Consider the following 23,259-nt stretch of genomic DNA (forward strand, 5'->3'; position numbering starts at 1 on the left):
GTGTATACATTACCGTGTAATTAAACAGCAGTCATGTATTATGCTGTCCTCCACAAATATGCCACTCTCTTCATCGGTTCCAATAAGATGACCGTCATGGTACCAGTGTACTTGGGTAGTGTTGTCAACGTATGTTGCAGTGCACTGAAATGGCAAGCGGTCTCCATGAAAAACCACCTGCCTTTGTGATGGTATCAGTTCAAAAAGAGGCAGTTCCAAAGGTCCAGCTGTAGAAAAAAAAATTCCTGTTATTTAAGGAATGGAAAACAGGCCATAGTGTGCTTTTCAAAAATTGCTTGGATTTTGTTAATAGCTATTATTTCTACAAGTGTCAGCATGCATTATAGAAGAAATCAAGTGTTCTACAATTTAACACTTTCAGATAAGATCAAACATTTTTCATGCACAGGACAAAATATGGAATCAAATATCTACTCTACATCTACTACTGCTTTTCCTGCATAAAGCAATAAAAATACAATACCGGCTACACACCATGTATAATACTGCACCCATCATGCACAGAATGGATTTTTTTCTGAATTCTCTTGCACATGAGTTTGTCTTATTACTTTTTCATCGATTGGGATTCTCCGAAGTTAATTCAGTCATTGCCTCTGCATTTATTTTACCAGGAAGCAATGGCACAATGGCTGCCCAAGGTGACTTTTGTGCCTCATGTGCACTGTGAAGATGGGCTCTGCACCATCCCAAAATATGCTGAGGCAGAGGGAACTGTTGAGGGTGAGTTGGGGAAGGAGCTATTGGATCTGCTTACATAGATACAGAGTTCCTCACAAATAAGGTGGATGTGGAGGGGCTGAAGCTGCTTCTCAAGCCCATAGCTAGCGATAGCGGCTTCCAAGGAACTGAACTTCAGCTTCATCATGACTTGCCCCACTACTTAGTTCCTAGCATGAATAATCAGATTTTTTGTGGGGAAAATCTATTTTCTCTACAACTAGTGAAAAACACACACACACACACACACACACACTCTGCAGCTATGTTTAAGTGCACATCTTAGACTTAAAGATGTTGTCTATCAAGGACCATCTGTAATCAGACCTGCTGAATTGTTTGTCAGCTGATGATTGTCTATGTCTGCTGCAGCTACCTTTAAAAGACATGCCCCCTAAGACAACTCACTTCCAATGGAACTCTCCTTTAGGTTAACCATAACTTGGAGCAAAAGGTAAATTTGTTTTCTTCACAGTTCACCTATGCAATCAGCTGGCAACCACAATGGCTAAATCCACAGATTGTTATAGCCATCCACATTTAGTATAAAAAGTTAGTGTTGTTCTACAATAGTTGTTATTGCCGATTATTAAAGCAAAACAGGACAAATTAGAAAGTTTGTCTTTAAACATGTAAATTATTACTCTAGCAAAGCTGTATTGAAAAAAGAATTAACAGAACTTTGACAAAAATTAAAGACATACAATCATTGACACAACCAGTGAGAAGGAGGAAGAGCAAAGAAAGGAATTAAGTTGCATTTAGCTGGAGTTTCAACAACTGAGAATGGTTTTGGATTCAGTTCCATTTTCTGAAAAATGTCGCCACATATTTGAGTTAAAAGGATGCATTCAAAGTAATCTGGTAATCTGAAATTCTCCTCCTTAAATGCTTGAGAAAAAAGCTTACCACCTTGGAGACTACCAGATGGAAATTTACCCAGACTAAAACAAAATTCCTCTTTTGCCCAGTAAATTATGTCCTCCTATGCAATGATTTTTTTTTACCATGAATACTGTAGAGTGTATGTTTGAGTGATTAGTGAAAAAGCCAATAAAACTATTCTAGCGAACCTTAGTCAGTGTGGCAATCATGGTCCAGACACCCTAAGGGGAGAACAGAAGGTTTTAACCCCCAAAATGATCAGTTAAACCAACTGATTGCATATTGTGTTATTGTACAATAAAAACATATCAGTTCAAGGTCTTTTATGAAAGCCTGTAATGTTCTGAACTTAATGGTAAAGACTGGTTATGAATGTATGTATTTTTGTATATAGAAAATTGTGCTTATAATCTCTGGCAGAAATTCAACTACACCTCATGGCAGGATGGTGAGAAGTTAAGCAGAGAGCCGCACCTGCCAAGCCAGTTGTTTACGTGCAACAGGCTTAAAGTAACTCTCTGTTGTCCAGTCCAGGAAAGGACAACGGTGGACCACTAGAGTTCACGGAAAGACATTTAGACAACTTAAAATTGAAAAGAATATCCTGACTCCTGGACACCAAATCAGGAGGAAATTTCCCCATTCTGATTAACCATGAGTCAGGGTAGACTTGGGGGGCAGGGAGAGGAGAAGAGAAGGAAAAAAGCCTTTTAAAAAGCAGATGTGGGATTGTAGCTTTTTTTTCCAGAACTCAGGGGACAGTCTTGAGAAAGGAGGATGCTCATGAACAGTGGATCCCGCCTACAACTAGGGGATATGCTGGGAAATTGTTTTAAGGCAATAGGTAACTCTTATTAGAAAAGTATCAGAGAGGTAGCCATGTTAGTCTGGATCTGTAAAAGCGGCAAAGAGTCCTGTCGCACTTTATAGACTAACAGATGTATTGGAGCATAAGCTTTCCAGAGGCAGTTATAAATACGCATCCGACGAAGTGGGTATTCACCCACGAAAGCTTATGCTCCAATACGTCTGTTAGTCTATAAGGTGCCACAGGACTCTTTGCCTCTTATTAGAAAAGACATTTTACCTAAGAAAGTGTAAAGCCTGAGGTTGTATCTTTATCTTTATTTTCTGTGCAACTTTTATGTTTGCTTTCCCTTATGATTTCACCTTTCCATCTGTGATTTTTCTATTGTATAAACTTTTTGTTTATTTTTATCCCAAGCAGGTCTCTGGTGTGCAAACTGTGTGGAGTGTTTATGCCAAAGGGAGCTGATAACTGGGGTTAGGTTTTCACACCTTGTGGGGGTGATGAACCAGAGGGGAATGGCCTGAGTGTCTGGTAATTAAGAACTCATGGAAGAAATATTTGGGGAGACTAGAGACTGGAAGGGCTGTTGGAGTCACCCTGCAAAGAGTAACTGGGCAGGTGAGCCTCCTTAAATGCTTGCAGGATGGCTACTACTGGTGTCAGGGATCCAAACAATAACAAACAAACAAACAAACAAACAAACAAAGGCTCTCAAGGTTACGGGGCAGGCAGTGACAACTCCTTGCTGATCTCAGTAGTCCCCAAAACGTCACAGTCAGCAAACCTCATTTACTGTGATGGAAAGAAACCACATTGCACACATGATTCACCAACCTGTATCCAGTGCTTTTGACATTTGTGTCTTTTACAGTACAAACAGGACATCTTACAACCTAAAAACAAGGTTTCAGTGCATTTAAAATGTTCTTTAAAAACATCACAAAGACTGCCAAAATGAAACCATGTTCATTTGCTGAAACATATCTTTAAATATATTTTGGTCAACAATAAAACTACCTGTGGTATGCTTCAGCATATTGGTTGTTCAAACTACAAGCCTGCTACCCAGTAAAATCCCCACAATCAGTGGGTCACTGTGGAGTAGTTATTCATCTGATTAAACTAACAGATTTGCTAAATCTTTAAATGTGCCCAGCTGTTTTTGTCTGAATAATATATTGCAAATTGAACAAAGTGTATAAAATTCTAGCTTCCACCAACCCCAATATTAAAAGCACTTAAATAAAATGTATGCCTATAAACTACTCACATATATTTAATCATATTTTCAGTTTGGCAGCGCAAATATCTTTAAATAGGCTGAGACAAGACTATTATATGATTATTGGAAAATACTGCAGTAAATAAAATGTTCATTTCACAGCCAGGCACATGCAAAAGAGATGAGAGGCCAATAATAATAGAATCATAGGGTTAAAAGGGACCAGAAGGGTCATCTAGTCTAACCCCTTGCCAAGATGCAGGATTTGAGCGTCTAAACCATCCAAGACAGATGGCTATCCAGCCTCCTTTTGAAAACCTACAGTGAATAAGCTTTCACAACCTCCTGAGGCAGTCAGTTCCATTGTCCTACTGTTCTTACAGTTAGGAAGTTTTTCATGAGATTTAATCTAAATCTGCTATGCTGTAGTTTGAACCCATTGCCTCTTGTGCTGTCCACTGTGGCAAAAGAGAACAACTTTATCTTTTTTTATGGCAGCCTTTCAAGTATTTGAAGACTGCTATCGTGTCCCCACTTAATATCCTCTTTTCCAAACTAAAGATCTCCAGTTCCTTCAGCCTTTGCTCATATGGCTTTCATTACATCCCTTTGATCATCTTTGTTGCTTGCCTTTGGACCCTTTCTAGTTTCTCTACATCCTTTCTATACATTAGTGACCAAAATTGGACACAGTACTCCAGCTGAGGCCTAACCAGCGCCAAATAGAGCAGTACTATCGCCTCCTATGACTTGCATGCTATGCCTCTGTTAATGCAACCTAAAATGGCATTTGCTTTTTTTGCAACAGCATTGCATTGCTGACTCACGTTTAGGCTGTGATCCACCACAACTCCCAGATCCTTCTCAGCAGTGCTGCTGCCAAGCCAGTTTCCCCCCATTCTGTATTTGTGCATTTGTTTTTTTTTCCCTTAAGTGTGGCACCTTACATTTGTCTTTGTTGAATTTCATTTTGTTGTCTATAGTCCAGTTCTCCAATTTATCAAGATTCCTCTGAATCTTAGCTCTATTCTCCACAGTATTGGCAACAACACCCTTTCTTTATCTCATCTGAAAACTTGATCAGTATGCTCTCTATGCCTACATCCAGGTCCTTAATAGAGATGTTAAACAACACCAGACACAGAACAGCTCCCTGTGGAACCCCACTTGAGACCTCCCTCCAATCCCACATCATTCCATTAATAGCTACTCTTTGTTTGCAGTTGTTTAACCACTCATTGGTAGCTCTGTCAAACCCGCATTTCTCCAGCTTACTTATCAGAATGTCCAATGGGACTGTGTCAAAAGCCTTGCTGAAGTCCACCTCATAAGTATATTATGTCCACCTCATTCCCCCATCTACCAAATCAGTTATGCTGTTAAAGAAGAAAATCAAGCTGGTTTGGCATGATTTGTTCTTAGTAGCAGCCAGCGTGGCTGCTAAAGATTACCCCTTCATCCTCCAGGTATTCACAAATTGAATGTTTTATACATTGCTCTAGTAGCTTCACAGGTAAAGTCAGACTGTCTGGTCTATAGTTCTCCTGCACCTCCTTTATGCCCCTTCTAAAGATGGGCAGTAGGTTAGCCCTTCTACAGTCTTCCAGGACCTCTCCTATCATCCATGAGTTTGTAAATATTATTGCCAGTGACTCAGAGATTTCTTCAGCTAATTCCTTCAGTACCCTTGGGTGAATAGCATCTGGACCTGCTGATTTGAATTCATTCAAATTCATCAGAAGATATCTGATGTGTTCTTTACTTATCCTGATCTGCATCTCTTCCCCTTTATTGTCCATGGTAATTTCACTAGTTGTCTCGTCACATGTCATATTTTGTGAGAAGACTGAAACAAAATAGGCACTCAGCAGCTCTGCTGTCCTATCATTTTCTGTTACCAGCTCACATTCTCTATTGAGCAACAGATTCACACCATCCATGATCCATTTTTTTGTCTGACATATTTGAAGAACCCCTTCATGTTGTCTCTAACATTTCTTGCCAGCTGTAACTCATTGTTTGCCTTAGCTTTCCTGATTTTGTCCCTACACACCTGCATTATTACTGTGAAAACTTCCTTGGTGACATGCCCCTCCTTCCATTTCCTGTATGTATCCCTTTTGGTTTTTAGAGAACTAAAAAGCTCCTTTTGTAGCCACATTGGCCTCCTGTGGCTCTTCTTATCTTTCCTCTGTGTTGGAATAGCTTGATTTTGAGCCTCTAGTATTACATCTTTTAAAAACCAACCCCCTTCAACTCCTTTTCTTCCTAATTGGTCTTCCCATGAACCTTTCCTACTATTTCTCTGAGTCAGTTGAAATCTGCCTTTCTGAAGTCCAGTGTCCTTGTTTTGCTGTTCTCATGTCCTCCTTTCCACAGTATCTTGAATTCTATCAGATCAGGATCACTTCCTTCCAAGTTACACCTCCAAATTTGCAACTAATTCATCTCTGTTGGTCAAAACCAGACCCAAAACGATGCCCTAGTTGTTTCCTCAACTTTCTGAATCAGAAAGCTGTCCTCTGCACGTTCTAGGAATTTTCAGGACATATTATGTTTTGCTGCCATAGTCTTCCAACAGAAATGAGGGAAGTTAAAATACCCCATTAATACCAGCTCCTGTGTGTTAGCTAATCTTGTTACCTGCTTGCAGAATGATTCATCCACTTCCTCTTCCTGATTTGGTGGTCTTTAATAGACCCTCAAATAACATCACTACTGTTCTTTTCCCTTGTTATCCCCCCCAGAGATTCTCAGTAGGTCTGTTGCTCACTTCCCCTTGGACCTCGGAGCAAGTGTACACATACTTCATGTACAGCGCAACATCTCCTCCTTTTTTCGCATACTTATCCTTTTGGAACAAGCTATATCCCTCATTCTTGGTACTCCAATTATGGGAGTTTTCCCACCAAGTTTATGTGATGCCAATTAAGTCATAATTTTCTTCATATACCATGACTTCCCGTTCATCCTGCTTGTTCCCCATATCCCTTGCATTTGTATACAGGCATCAAAGATATTTTACAGACTGCCATGCTGCTTTTCTTTTTGTCTTTATAATGCAGTTGTGATTTCTACATCCTTCTCCATAAAGTAGCCCCCCCCATCTTAGTTAGTTTAGCCTAGATGCACTTTGCCTGGATTTTTGTCACCATCCCCCACAGGACCTCATTTAAACCTTTCCTTATCAGGTTAGCCAGACAACATCCGAAGATGCTGCTCTGAGAATTTGATATATGGAGTCCATCTCAGCATAGTAATCCCCTTTCTTGGGGGATCAGTTTGTTGTCAAAGAAGCCAAAGCCCTCTCACCTACACACACCTGCATAACCACGCATTTCCTTTCACAATTCCACAGTCCCTTCCAGGGCCTTTTCCTTCAACAAGGTGGATGGATGAGAACACCATTTGCACCCCAAACTCTGTTATCCTTCCTCCCAGAGCCACATAGTCTACAGTGTTCTGCTCAGGGTCATTCTTGGCAGTATCACTGGTGACCACATGGATAAATAGCAAGGGGTAGCAATCTGGGGGCTAAAATCACTTTAGCTTGTGCTTAACATATTTTTTCTACTCTCTCTCTCTCTCTCTATGAGTACAAAACAGAATTGAGTCTCACAGCTCAAAGATCAGATCCTGACACGCTTCCATCAGGTTGAGTAGTACCTTACCCTGCAAGTAATTCTATTTATTTCAACAATACTATCCAGATTCCAATTTGACTATTCAGTGTGCATAAAAACAACCAAAGCTTACTCCTACTTAGTAGAAAGTAGTCCGTGTCCAACCGTGTGCTATACACAAAATCTGATGAGTTCCTGGGTTTTCCATTTTCCATTTTGTGGGGAAGTAAAAATATTTAGCCATTCTTTGGTCACTGTGGAATAAGTTATTAAGCATTCTGTAACTCCTCTTTGCCGTGAACAGATTCTTGCTCAGCCCAGCTCATATGCCTTATAAATGGGCAACTGGCATTTGGACAGTGACACTGTGGAAAGCCTACTAACTTTGATCAGGAAAGAAGCAAGACACTCTGCTACTGGAGTGACCCCCTCCCCTGATTGAAACAGATATGGCCAGCCTCTTACACTAGGAAATATTTAAAAGGCCAGTCATAGAATCATAGAATATTAGGGTTGGAAGAGACCTCAGGAAGTCATCTAGTCCAATCCCCTGCTCAAAGCAGGACCAACACCAACTAAATCATCCCAGCCAAGACTTTGTCATGCCGGAACTTAAAAACCTCTAAGGATGGCGATTCCACCACTTCCCTAGGTAACCCATTCCACTGCTTCACCACCCTCCTTGTGAAATAGTGTATCCAAATATCCAACCTAGACCTCCCCCACTGCAACTTGAGACCATTGCTTCTTGTTCTGTCAACTACCACCACCGAGAACTGCCTAGCTCCATCCTCTTTTGAACCCCCATTCAGGTAATTGAAGGCTGCTATCAAATCCCCCCTCACTCTTCTCTTCTACAGACTAAATAACCCTAGTTCCCACAGCCTCTCCTCATAAGTCATGTTTGATAGAGCATAACCAGTGTTTGATAAACCTTGACTACAGGTCCAATCCATTAGCCAGTGAGAGCAATTTATGTCAGCAACTTGGTTCTTGTTCCTTTAGTACTAAAGGAAATGTGCAAGTGATTGGATGATATGCAAACTTCTCCCTGGCTGACCTTAGTAGAGATCTTAGACCCATATGGGTCTAAGCAGTGTAGGGCTTCAGTCCACCTGGGTCCCTGCATCACATGCAGAAATCCAATTACACAGCCTGAGCCATATCCTCATTTTGCCGTCTCTTATCACTGAGGGGATGGTTACAGATTGGTGTTATGAGCATGCAGAGGTTGGGGGCCCCTTCATAGGAGAGGAAGGAGCTGGATGTGTCTAAGGTGTTTATATGCCCCCACCATCACCACCACAGTATCTAAACCCAACAGAACCTGTAATGTATTTATTTTCACAATGCCCCTGTAAGTTAGAGAAGTACTATTATCTGCAGTTAACAGATGGGAAAATGAGACAGAGAGAGTCTCTTCCTCTGTCCCAGGCCTTGTTTCCCTCTGTCTGTAAGAGATTGCCACCAGCCCCCTCTTGTTCCCCGGCTACAGTAAACAAGATGCACATTGCATTATGACTCAGTAGTAATTACCTTGTGTCTTTCTGGAGGATTCTAGCACCTCGCATCAGGATGACTCATTAGGTGAGCCTTGCAATCCTATACAGTATCCGTTATGCTTACGACTTCACACTAATGACTCGGATTATTGAATTTGGTGAATTAGCAAGTAAGTGAGCAAATAATACAAAGGAATGTTAAGACATCACAAAATGTACTGTATGTTGCCAAATATTTATTTGTAAGGATTTAATATGCTTCACCAACTACATGTAATGTAAAAAGTTTTGTGAAAATAACGAAATCCTGATGGTATAAAAAAATCTCGTAGAAGTTATATTTTTGGTTAATGTTAAGGAACTACTCCTTTCTTTGTGTGGATTACAAAGTGTGTGTTCAACAAATTGTGGTTTAGAATGGTTATTTTGTAATATTACCTACAAAGAAATGGCTATCCTCATCTTTCCCTCCTCTCCTTCATCCTTTTGTGAAGTATAGGAAATTTACTAGAGTTGAATGTTCGTGGGCAAAGAATTTTTCAGAATTCTCAAGAACTGGATATTGTGAGCTGTGAGGTTAAAATTATTTGCATGGGCTTTCCTCTTCCCACTTAGATCTACAACTTTTTGATACATACTGGTAATCTTATTTTTAATTAGGTTGGGGCTAATATTGCTACATATCAATTCTGTTAAGCGTATTGGCTTTTTGCAGAATCAAGATCCACAGCCTTCTGCACAAAGCACATAAAATTAGTTAAATATAAATCAGACATAATTCTGTACCAGTGAAAGTTAAAACTACCAAAATGCACAGGTAGACATGCCCTCCAATCCACAGACCACATCCCATGCTGTGCTCCCTGAACCCTCTTCCTCTTATTACACAGTAGTAAATCAAGTGCAGGTTTGAGGCCAATGAGTAACATTAGTAGAACCTCCAGTTCATCTAATTTTGAAAGCACACTTAAAATATATTTCATAGTTTCAACTTCCAAAGTTATAATGCACAACCTGCAGCTTTTGACAGATAACTCAGATCACTCCTGATCTTATTCCGTCAGCATAATGGGATAATTTTCAATGCAGTTTAAAGAGAAGGAGATGTGGAATTCCTATTAACATGGAAAATGTACCACATTGTGGCATTAGATTGTGGTGTGTCAATCTCATGAATATGTAAGTACTTTTTGTAATGTATGATGGTCTGGGTGTCAAAAATGATTTAAACTTTAACTTGCCAGTTAATCCCTTAATGCTAATAAAACAAAGCCATTCATAATAATTTCCATGTTGATTATCATGATGTTATTCATAACTTGCTATGCACGATGCATAAACCTCACACATTCTCTTCAATTATAATTCCTTCTGAAATAAATGCAAATGGTTTTATTTATTGGCAGCATCCTACAGAATTTACCACATCAAGTAAACGCATCAGCATCATACTGAAAGGATTAATCATTTAACTGAGATCTTCCATGAGGCCAAAAAAAGATCCTTCATATGTTTGTCAATAGTCTCTTGCCATATAATTATGTAATTGAGGATATTTTCCATTTTTGTATATCTAGACAAATTCACAAATTTTGGAAGCAGAAAAACATCAAAAATGTATCCTATTCCACACCTCTTATTTTCAGCTGACAAACCCTTTCCTCCACATTCTAATATATGCCCCTCCCTAATGTTAACAATCCTCTCACCTTTAGTTCCTATTCTGTTTCTATCTCTCCCCAAACCAGAAAACTTCCACTACCTTTATTTAATACTATCCCCATCTCTCCCAGGTGTTCTTTTCCACCTTATTTCTCACCCTTCAGGTTCTACTGTTTTTCCCAAGACATGGCCTGGTAATACATATGCTGCACATGCTTACTCAGGTAAATGGTTTTTTGCATATAACTATACTCCACAATTTCTTCTAAGTTTTTGTCATGCACATCCTTAAAGTTAATAAGAATTTTTATTTTTTGAGATCAACAGTTAAACTTCTGAAGGTAAATCGTGTTAATTTACTGAACTTCAATTTATGCTAAAGACTTTGAATCTCTGCACTGGTTTCCCTTTCCTCCCACCCCCATATATTTTTAAGCTCTCTACAGTTGTGCATCAGCATATTCTATGTATAATAATTTGTACATACTCATTATATAGCTCTCGCATGCCTCTCTATTCTATGCAGAACGTAGGGCCCTCATCACTGCTTTCCAACTTTGTCTGTCTCCTACTGCAATCTTCCCATGTAATTCTGATAGCTTTCAATTTTCCTTCTATTGTGCATTTCCATATTATTCTTGGTCTACCTCATCACCTCTTGCCCTGTGGGTTCCAGTCCAACATTTGTCTTGGTATATGTTATGAGAATATATGTACTCTTGCTTTAAATTTGTAACAGGAAGCTAGGCAGTAATGGGGAACAGAAATGGGGAAAGTAATTTAGGCAGAAGCTCTGTAGTGAACCAGAGAGAGGCAGAGTACCTCCAAGGATAAAAAGATTTTCATTTTTCTAATATTAATCCTCATTAGGTGTTAGAAGAAAGTGACTCTCTCTACCTGTGATGCTGTTCCTCCTGAATATGGAAAGGACCCAGTCAAATCTGTAAAGCCACCATCTTATCCCCGATCTCCCTCCTCAAAATTCACTTCTGCCAAAATGCAATACAGAAAACGACAACCTAAGAATTCCTAAGCAGGTAGTGAGTCGCAGTCACTGCTCCTTGGATGGCTGAGAACTGTGTACATTCTGTTATAGTTGCTACCTTGTCTCCCCCCGGACCTGTTGGTTTATGTCATCCACCTGTTGTCTTGTCGTTTGGATTATAAATTCTTTGGGGCAGGGACTGTCATTGTTATATGTTTGCACGGCACCCAGCACAATGAGGCCAGACCCAATTGTAGACTTAAGGTGCTTCCGCCATATAAGCGTTAAATAATAAGAAGTTTAAAGCATATCTTAAACAGACAGCAAGAAGGACAGATACTGCTTAAAGTCAGATAAGTTTCTTTTACATAGTATCTTTCATACTCAGGATATATCAAAACTGTTTATAGAATAATGGATTAAATTCTTGTAGTAGAGGAACAGTATAAGTAAACAGAAGCAATTGTACTCTTGGTAATAACTCATAGATTGTCTTTGTAATTAGAACTTGTCCTATGTACTTAGCCAGTGTAATACACAGGACTTGCATGAATGTATGATATTGCTTTCTGGGGATTGGCCTGCAGGGGATTAATGGATCTGCTGATATTACCTGGTTAAATGGTAGAGGTCGGTTTTGGCCATTATAGACAAGTGTTTAGTCCCCACTCCCTGTGCAGACATGTGTGTGTGGAATACGATTTACATAGTAATGGTGTCTGTTGTGTGCAGACATGAATTTTTTACACTAGGTTGCTTGGAATATACCCTGGAGTTTTAAAAGAATTATGTGATTTTTAATGTACATCTGAACAGCTAAAAGAGATATTACAAAGGAAGCCAATTTAACAACTCATTCAAAGGATAGCACTACTACTACTAAGAGGATATTGCATGGTTGCATGGTGTCAAGCAGTACATATTAGCAGAAATCATGGCATTGGAGGAGATCGGCCACCTGGCTCAATGAAATGACAGCTTAGCAAAATGTAAGCGTCCATGATCAGAGAACATGGAAAAATAACCTAAGAGAATCCACACAAGTTAAACATACCATCACTACAGTAACAGCAATTCATTAAACTAGCATCCTTAATTCATAAGGTGCTTTCTGTGAATGTGATCACTGTTTACTGAGGGTACATTGTACTATTGAATTTAAGTGTTCATTAGTGCAGTGATCTATTGTGTCAAAAGGCACCTAGTAGAGCATGAAATATAACATTGGTATTTCATAAATCAAGCTAAATAACTTGCATGGTGTATCGATTTAGAGTAATCTTGGAACAGCAATACTTCGAATTTACTTCTCCCTTCACATCTGGTCTTAGATGCTCTTTTCTATCAGTACTTTGGTATTCAGCCTTGGGAATCAGACCAAAATGAGGAATGAAATAAGCACCAAATATTCTGAACAGATTTTTTAAGTTAAAGACCACAAACAAATTAAACCTTTGTTTACAGATGGATGTCAAAAAAGGAGAAAATCTTTTGTTTGACATCAAACATGCCATGTTCATTTTCTTGTTATTTACAAACCCTTGAAAGCATGAGGAGACATGCCAAGTGATACTGAATGGAACCTGCTACTGGTTTACCGCTAATTTCTAGGAGAGCCTTGTAACCTTATGAACTCTTGCAGAATGTAAATTTTTGGATTGACCAACCTGACAAAAAAAATTGTGTACACACATTTTTTAACTGAAACTGATTTAACCGCTTGTGAATTATGTCATTTGCAGAGCACAGAAGACACATTTTAGTACTGCTTTACAACATCTGTTTTTCATTCTAAGGATGTCTCTGGAAAAATGATTGGTATCTTTAATCCTCAGCTGTCTCTTGGAGATAATCTTGATTCAAATGACTGAGCCCAATCCTGCAACTGATACTTCTGCAAAAAGTCTCACTGACTTCAAAGAGACTAATCACAGATGCAAGGATTGTTCACCATGAAAGAGTGTCTCAGGATTAGATACTATATACCAAGGCATAAAATGTCCGCACAGCAATAGGAGCAGTGCAGATGGAGACACTTGTTTCTAAAACTATAATCTGTCAATCCCTCAGTTTTGGAAATGTGTATAATTTGAAGTGCTTAAGTACCAATAGAATACCCACATTTTCAAATTGTACTCTTTAAGCAAAGCACAAAATAGGAAAGAATCTATTCAGAAGCCATTTAAGGGTCTATTCTTAGTTATTTTCCAGTTATCTTTGTACGGATTAATGTAACTACAAACATGCTCGGATAATCATATCCTGGCACTAGCACAATTTATTCATTGATTAAATAATTATTGAAGACCCAGATAAGTATAGAACAAAACAATCTTTTCAGCTAGTTTTATGAAGACGTTGCACCAAAGGGTTACAGCCCCACTGCTGAGTTTTATAAGGCACATGAGAGTTAAAAAAGAATGTTCTGCTTCATAGGCTCTCCTTCCAGACAAACCCCACCCGCCTTGCAAAAATGCAGGAAAAGAGAAGTGTGATTCTGCTCCAGGCATTTAGATCAAGAGTTGGTAAAGTATTTTACAGTAATCTCCTATCTTGTCTCTTCTGTCAGCACTGAACGATGATTGCAGTGCAGCACCACAGGAATCGCTGATTACACAAGGTATTCAAAGGCCTAACCCATCATTATAATAATTCCATCTTTTTCTTGATTTCTCTACCTCATTTTCATGTAAAAACAGGTTTTTGTTGACTGAAAGCTGTATTCTTTCTATTAAAAATGACCATTATCAATCCTAAATTCCAGATTAGCTATGGTTTAAAGGAGAGCAAATATGGAACAGAAATCAGCTAGGTTCTACACTGAATGCTATGGTGGTGAGTTTGAATACTGCTAAAGGGCCCGTCTATTATAGTGCATGATAACAAGGTGCATGTACGATAGCAAAATAGAAATGATAGGACATACAAGATCTTGTGAATTGCAACTGAAATATGAAAAGCATATTTGGAATAGCATGGACGATTCATTGCATATCTCTAGGGCAACAGAAATTTTGTCCCAATTTCAACACACACACACACACACAATAACCTTATAATGAAATTCAGAACACAAATACTTTAAATAATTTACTGCTTGTACCCTTAAACCTCAATTTTGACTGAACACTTACAATATTCAAATTATAGTTCTCACTTGGTTTCCTTTTTAAATTTCTATTTCAAAAGGTGGGTAGGGGAAGAATGTACTGGAAATAAAGGAAAACTCTAAACTATCTTTATGCATAAAAGCAACACATGAATGTATGTGACAGACATCACCTAGAATACATCTATAACTCTGAATTTTAATTACATTTTAAATATTTTAAATATAGCTCTTTGTATTTGAATAAATTAAGCATTAATGTATTTTTAATGGACAAATACTCTTTCCTGCTGGGTAAGTGGTGAAAAACAAATGTTCAGTCTCAGTAGCCATCCCATGAAGTAGACATACTGGGACATGTTCTAAACATAGCCATTCTTTGGCGAGACAGACCTACACAGCATGCTGGAGATGTAGGAGCATGACCAGATCAATTGTAGGCATGTCCCAACACAATCTAACTCCTTCCATGCTGACTTCCATACACACAAGCTACTACAGCATGAATAAGAAACTTCTCACAGCCAAAGAGTTGGCAAGTATACTTCGGGGTTACCACTCTATAGCATTTTGGTTGTTCAGTTTGCCATTCATTTCTATGATTCTTTCTTTCTGTTATAAAATTTAGTGAGCCACATTAGCTTATTTTACCAGTTGGGAGTGGGTGGGTATAGTAGTGTTAGTGAGAAGAAAATCCAGTTTTTGTAGGTGGCTTACCATGCTTTCCACACGTGCAACTGTTACGATGCTTATGCCTTAGAATAAAACGGTGAACTTGTGCCTCTCTTTGTGTATATTATTCAGCTCATCACAGCCTACTGTGAGCTTTGGAAGGCATGAAAACCAGAGTTTGGTGTATTATTTCTTGTTAATCAATTGATTTGTTGTATTGGCAATGGGCCTTTCTAGTTGAACTGCGTATGCACACTGAGTGTAGCATGTACTGATGATGAAAGCTCTACTATTTGTATACAGTCTCAGTGGGAAAGATATATGCAAAGCAGAGTTCAGTGGGAAGAAACTGGAAGCCATGACAAAATAAAGTAACTTGCCCAATAATGAAGATAAATGAAAAACTGGAGGAGGACTGGAAAAAACAACTTTGAAAATGTTTTAAAAATTGAATTGCTGATAAAGCAAATTATCTCTAGTGACACTGACTACACAGAACCAAAGAAAACCAAACCAAAGAAAACAGAAAAAATTGGAATGCTGTAAATATGGAAAGTCTGCTAAGTATGGAAAATGTTAGTAAAACAATGCCAATTTATGTACTGCAAAACATTGCTGAGCATGACACAGGATTCTGTGCAGAAGGTCAAAAACAGCGCCACAGCATTAGAGACAGACCAGAATGAATAGAGAAGTGGAGACAAGTTTCAGTTTAATGAAATCCTATCCAGTCTCTGATTTCTACATAATTTATAGAAAACGTACCAGACGATGTATAAAATGCATAAAAACAAGTCAAATTTTACTGGGCTGAGGGTAAAGACATTGTGAACCATACCCATACTGCTCACTAAAGAAGGGGAAGAGCTTCCATTCAAGTAACCAACTTTATACTACCAGCAAGGGAAATTGGGATTCCAAATCATTTTAGCAACCTTTGCTTCCTTAATACAAATGCTCTAGTCAGTAATATAAAATGGAAGTTGTTTTCGCAGTATCTCAAAATTAAATCACAGCTTTATGTTTATTTCTCAATGTGCAGCTGTACTCTGAAAAGTGATTGTATAAAAATGGCAGATTTTTACTTAAGAGAGGCTCCCTGTGTGTATGCAGAGTCATACTGGCTGTCTGTAGGACCGAAGTTTTATTACATTTACTCCTGTTATCTCTGCAGAGCTAACACAGCTGAGAGAGAGAGAGATGGATTGTAGAGCTTCTTGGTTAAATTGCAGTTGGTTACATGTGTGCAAAAACCATTGAATGTAGCAAAGTTACAAGAAAGGGCCTAAATTGACCTGCATAATTTTTATTGCTGGAGTTTATGTATAAAGTCAGTGTAGCCGAGAGAAACGCATTCTAACACTGGCTTATTGTGTGGCATTTGGCTAGTCACTCCATATTTCAGTCTGTTTGCCATCTGTAAAATGGGGGCACTTACAGGGATGTTGTGAGGATGAACTAATTCTGTACAGTACTCCAAACAGAGTAAACACTATGTGAATGAGAAATCTTATCATTAAGAGACTAAAAGAACCCAGTGTGAGTTGTAGACCCTAAGTTCAGTATGCAGGGTGGGGAGTAAATTAAGTATAGTCTTCTCTAGCAACATTGACACACTATCAATATTGCACCCTGCATTATCATTTTCAGAATAGAATTGCAGTGTGCAAGAAGATCTATCATTCTATTTCACTGAAGGAAATGTGTACTGTGCAGTACTTTTGGTGTCTACAATGTGACAGAAAGGCCACAGAAGAGTTATTCCCCCATTGGATTCCCTCAGAGGCTTGGGAGAACTACCGCATGTCTCTCCCCATCCCTCCAAGTCTGCACCCTACTTACAAATTAGGGCCCTCTGTGTATGCATCCTGGGTGAACTATTTTCCATGATGCCCATGAGCTTTTATTTACAACTCTGTGTGTAGTAAGCCCCCCTTCACCCCCCAAAAATATAGTATTTCTAAGGACACTCCCACACTATGGCAATGTTTTACTTACTTCGCCCAATATGGACATGCCTTATACTACAAAATGCTGTGGAATATGGCCACATGTAGTAAATGAGATGCCATCAGAATATCATCTAACTGGAAGAAAAACTGATTGAGGACTTTGGATTTACAGGGGAGTAAAAGACTTTTTCTGCGGAAAAGGACCTAGGGGTGACAGTGGACAAGAAGCTGAACAGCAGTGTGCCCTTGTTGCCAAGAAGGCCAATGGCATTTTGGGATGTATAAGTAGGGGCATAGCGAGCAGATCGAGGGACGTGATCGTTCCCCTCTATTCGACATTGGTGAGGCCTCATCTGGAGTACTGTGTCCAGTTTTGGGCCCCACACTGCAAGAAGGATGTGGATAAATTGGAGAGAGTCCAACGAAGGGCAACAAAAATGATTAGGGGTCTGGAACACATGACTTATGAGGAGAGGCTGAGGGAACTGGGATTGTTTAGTCTGCGGAAGAGAAGAATGAGGGAGGATTTGATAGCTGCTTTCAACTACCTGAGAGGTGGTTCCAGAGAGGATGGTTCTAGACTATTCTCAGTGGTAGAAGAGGACAGGACAAGGAGTAATGGTCTCAAGTTGCAGTGGGGGAGGTTTAGGTTGGATATTAGGAAAAACTTTTTCACTAGGAGGGTGGTGAAACACTGGAATGTGTTACCTAGGGAGGTGGTAGAATCTCCTTCCTTAGAAGTTTTTAAGGTCAGGCTTGACAAAGCACTGGCTGGGATGATTTAATTGGGGATTGGTCCTGCTTTGAGCAGGGGGTTGGACTAGATGACCTCCTGAGGTCCCTTCCAACCCTGATATTCTATGATTCTATGATTCTAATAAGAAACTCCTTCTGGACCAGAGGCATTCCACACAATACAATGAACAAGGCTTTTTAGTCTGATGTGGAACTAGGACTCTGAACATGGTGTCTTGTATGATAACTGCCTGAAGCATTTTTATTTTCTGTTTTGGTTCTCTCTCATTTTTTTACTTAAAAAGAAATAAATTATGTTAATGTCACTCATTTTATTACACCTGAGCAGAAGCTATAGTTAAGGTTCCAATGTCCATGATAACTCACTGTTTCCAGTCACTTAACTTGTTTCAGCTTACACTTTTTGTACTGACATTTTCCAAGCTTGGTCTCACAAAAAGTGATTTTATTTTAAGATGGAGAAGAACTCTTCAAACTGGTAGGTGAATCAACAATCAACTGCAGGAGAAAGTCTTTCTCGGTGTAATTTAAACCAAGTTATCATTAACAAATCAAACTTAACATCCAGCCCTCCACAGCTGGGTGTGGAGTCCTTCCTTGCCAAATACATTCTCCTGCTTTCAGTTCTCCAACAGTCTCTCCTATAGCCAGAGCATCTGTGCAAGGGAGTTGGAAACAGGTGGAGTTGCACCAAGGTGAGGTAGTGTCCCTGCCTGCGTCAGACCCATTCACCCCGTTTTGAGTAAGGCAAGAGCAAAAGTACACTTTCCCATCTAACAAAAAAAAGTCATGTTTCGTTTCAGGGTGGGTCAAGGAACAGTTGTAAGAGCTAACTCTTGAAATTTGACATGAATATAGTTCTCAGGGTATAATGCATACTCTACTGAGTTTCAGAAAAATCAGCTGTAAAATAGCTGTAGCTGTCTGAAAAATCTGCATGAGTGTATGTATAATATGAAACGGTAAATTTTATCCATTTTAATCCCAAGTGTGATCTGAAATTAAGGCCCTGATCCTGTAAGGAGCTCAAACAGGAACAGGGGTCTCTGAAGGATGGACAGAGCAAAGGTGGCTTTATGCCACTCTTGTCACCCCCCGATCCTTGGCTTTTACATTGCCAGACCAATCTCCTGCCACACATCAAAGAAGCTGGGGATCAGCAAGTTGCAAGGATGTTCTGGGGTACGTGGTAACATATCTTTACACCATCAGAGGATTCCCCAGTAGAGGAAGGCTCCTCCACTGGTCAGATCAACCAGGTTTAGGATACATTTAAACTGGGAGACTAGTGCAAATTTTCCCTGACTCATCATAGAATCTGTCCTTTAGCTTTCATTTAGCCAATAACTCAAAACTAAACAGGATGACTCACAATTTTATTTTTAAGGCAAACAAGCAGAGGCTCTCTCTTGGCAGCGTGTGGATATTTCAGTTTATCATTGGTCAATAACAATGATCAAGCAATGGCAGAAATTAGGATATGAAGCTGCACAAAACTTGGCAGCTATATCTGGGGTACTGGTCGGTGTCTGGGATGCTTGCGTCAATGAGTGCTGAAGGGTGTCTGAAGGATGCTAAGGTTGCTGTGGATGTCTGGGTTCTCTCTGGTGGGAACTGGATGTTGTTGGTGTGTCTAGGACAGAAAGTGTAGTTTGTCCTGGGTGCTGTCTGGGAGAGAAACTGGGGTCTCACACCAGGCTGTGATCTGGCTAGGTACTGTTTGCAAAGGTAGCTGGGGTCTGGTTGGGAAGTCTGGAGGCAATATTGATCACCACTACCTTATGTCACTACTAGTCAGCTACCCATTGACACCATCTCTTCTGACTCCTTCCATGCAGAGATCCATTAGGGGGAACAGTAAGAGGGGAAGCAGAGAGGCAACTACCCCATTTTCCTGCAGTCCAGTTGGCTGCATGAGGATCCAGCTGGGCTGCTGGAATGAATGCCTTACAGGGCTGCCATATGCATTAATATCATGTGAGATGTGTAACGCTTGACAGTCCTGTCAGACTAAGAATTTATCCCTTTCTCATGCTGAGAAATTTCTCCTGTTCCCATTGCTCTGCAGTACCTTGAGCACAGATGGCTACTATGTCAGCTACTGCGGTTCCATGGAACTGTGTAATTACATTTTTATATAGATACATTAAAGAAAGTACTTTGAGATGAAATGTCTACATAAATGTAAAATGCCATTACAGCATATTCTACGTAACTGGGACACAGGATATCGGGATGGCTGCTCTATTGCAATATCTCTCAATAAACTAATTTAAGCTACTGATAGTGAACAGTAATAACTGCTGCTTATCAGGCCAAATAGTATAAATTTAGCTAAGGAGTTTGATGTATTTTAAACCAGTGTAATATGTGTGAAATTCTGAACTCTTGTCTTAAATGCACAGGTTGCCAAATTAAGATTAAAGGACACATTTTATTGGGTACTCAACAGGTCTCATTTAAGGGTGGCTGTGTTCTCATTGTCTTGGTTAAGGGTTGGGTTCTAGAGGCATCCAGCCAAGGCACTGGTGCTTAGAAGCTTTGGAGACTGAAGCTCTCTCCTTTGTGTTAATTTTCTCCTCTCCTTCCCTGCAATCCCATCTATTTCTTTCTTTTAGAAAGAGAAGGAGGAGGGAATGTAGGAAATTAGACACAAAACTACACTAACAACCATTATGATAGTTTGAAGTTAGGATACATGAAAAATACAAATTAGATATGCTTCCAAATACGAGACATACTGAAAGATGAAATCTTAAAAATAAACCCACAACATTAAACTCTTTCTCTGTGTATTTCTCTGAGGAACAGTATGAGATACCACAATAATAAAATATGTGTTATGCATGCCCAATTCACTGAGCTCAATGAGTGTTGTAGCTTATAACTTAATTGCAGACTTTGGATTTAAGTTAATAAAGATATTCTGGAAAAATATGACAATAAAATTAAAGTATACAAAAATGAAAACAATATATTCCAAGATGCTACATATGTAAAGCTGAGAAAAATTAACTATATTGAATTACACAATATACTGGATTTCAGGAATTATGTGAGATCATTTAGGTAAAGGCTATTGCAATGCACATGCACAGGAGGAAAGGTCAACCTAACTTTGGTACTTCCTGACATTTGATGGTTTAACCATATAGCCTTGATGGTACATTATGGTTTTTTTTAAAAAAAAAATCAATCATATTTACACTGAACAATTAATTACTTTCTTTTTCAAAAAATAGACTAGCCAGTTTGGGAGGGGGTATCATTTTCAGGATCATTTCATTTTCTAGTATTCACACATTAGCACAGCTGCAAGCAAGTATTTAAATAGCAGTTTTCATTTACATTTCTAAAAAGATTAACATTTAATAGAAATGCCTGATCTGATAAATGTGTGTAATCAGAGATTTCAATTAAAAAAAAATCACTAGAAACAGCATCCCATGGGTAGGGTAAAGGCACTCCCTTTGTAATGTGGCAACACACTGTTAAATAGAGAGTTCTGATGATTGCTACTTTATATTTCTCTGAACAAAGTCTCCTTGTTTTAATGATTATTGTCCTGTTTCTGATATTTACATGGAAGGATTTGTAAACCTGTTAAACCTTCATAAATAAACAGGTTTTTTTTAAGTTTCTATTAATGTTAGATTTTGGTAGGTTTTAATTTTAATAAACGTTAGGACCAAAGATTGGCAGTTTTGTTTTATACTAGTACAAAATGAATGAAAATAATAATTTCCCTGTACTTTCACATAGACAGCACATTATTGTTTTATTTTCCAGTTAAAAATGCCTGAGATTGGATGAGAAACCTAGGGTTTAGGATTGGATGAGAAACCTAGGGTGTAGCCAGAGCTAGTTCAACACTATTGGCTTCATATCCTCACTGAGTTATCTATTGCAAAGTTTGACATATAAAATGAACTACTTAACTCTGGCAAGAAACTAGAACTCCCAACCCTCCCCACTTTAAAAGACATCCAAAAACTTTCAACTGCATTAGTTGATTTATATGTAAATCTGTTAAGAGGCATATATTGTTATAACTACAAAACCTTGATTTGATAAAAATTTAACACAAATAAAATACCACAGGATATATTTTTACTGATCACTGGTAAATGTATCACAGTTCATCTCTTCTGAAACCTGAAGCATGTATTAAATAATGGTCAGATCCTGAAAAACATTACTCATGTGCATATTCCCATTTAAATTTAATTAGAGCTATTCTCAAGAATTCCCCACAGGATTGGGCCTCAAGTCCTTGCTCCTGCAGCTTTGTAAAGTCAGTGGAGCTCAGTGAGGGTGCAAAACACTGCATGATTGGAAACTTAATTTGGATAATCAACCCATCCATACTTTGTACTTGTGAGTCTCAGTTCAGCAAATATTTTTTAAAAACCACTAATGTTTACACTGTACCAGATTTATTGTAGAGTAGAAAGAGCCTGAATGAAGAATTTGTATGAAGAATGTCCTGTCTTGAGTACAGGGGACTGGACTAGAAGACCTTTCATGGCCCTTCCAGTGCTACAATTCTATGATTCTAAGAACAAAGTTAGCGAAGTACGCTAACCCTGGAGAATTTTACTACAAAAAGTACCAAACAACAGGGATTGGTACAGAAAAAGGGAACGTTGAATGCCATTATTATATAAGAAAGTTATTAACTTCCCAAACTGGGACAAAGGTCTCATTAATTTTGAGCTAGTTGTTACTACTGCAGTATGTTACATAGGGGAAGCATAATTTTCCAGAAGGGGCACCTAAATCTACATGTAGGCAACTAAAACTGTTGTTTATTTATTGCCCAAGTGCCAACATGGGCAACTAATTTGTGGCACTCATTAGAAACATTTCAAACCACCACTTCCAACCAATGGTTGGCACATACTATCTACAATAGTCTATAAAGTAGCTGACTTGACAAGGTGCTGAATGCCCTCAATTCTTATTGAGTTCAGGATTGAAGCTCAGTGCTGAAAAGGCTCTATTCAAAAGTAAACTTTCCCATCATCAATCACTCTCTATTTTTGTCATTTTAAAAGTATGTGCCCTCCAAGGAGCTTCTAATTATAAAGCCAGGCTGTTTCAGATAGCTGTGTCAGGGATGAAGGTGAAATTACATGTATGCATATGAAGTAAAAGATCGCGGCTACCTCAACACATTTAGGACATGAGAATCATCAATCAACCACAGTTATGAAAAGAGCTAGTGCCATATTAGAAATACTTCACTGGAGGAAAAGAAGACATTTCTAAATAGGTGAATACTTCATGACAAAATAATACTTAAAAGGAAATTCTCTTCTTTATAAAGATTCCAGAGC

At 38.8% G+C, this 23,259-nt stretch overlaps 1 protein-coding gene across 1 annotated transcript in view; it reads right to left on the bottom strand.

The window, feature by feature from the left end:
* ADGRA1 (adhesion G protein-coupled receptor A1) overlaps nt 1-23,259 on the bottom strand; it is a 475,442-nt gene that overhangs the window by 222,143 nt on the left and 230,040 nt on the right. Inside the window, exon 7 of the mRNA XM_073353951.1 lies at nt 14-227. Within this exon, the coding sequence (XP_073210052.1) occupies nt 14-227 (214 nt within the window). The remainder of the gene's footprint in view (nt 1-13; nt 228-23,259) is intronic.

This window comes from Lepidochelys kempii, chromosome 7 (assembly GCF_965140265.1).
Source record: "Lepidochelys kempii isolate rLepKem1 chromosome 7, rLepKem1.hap2, whole genome shotgun sequence".
Taxonomy (NCBI): domain Eukaryota; kingdom Metazoa; phylum Chordata; order Testudines; family Cheloniidae; genus Lepidochelys; species Lepidochelys kempii.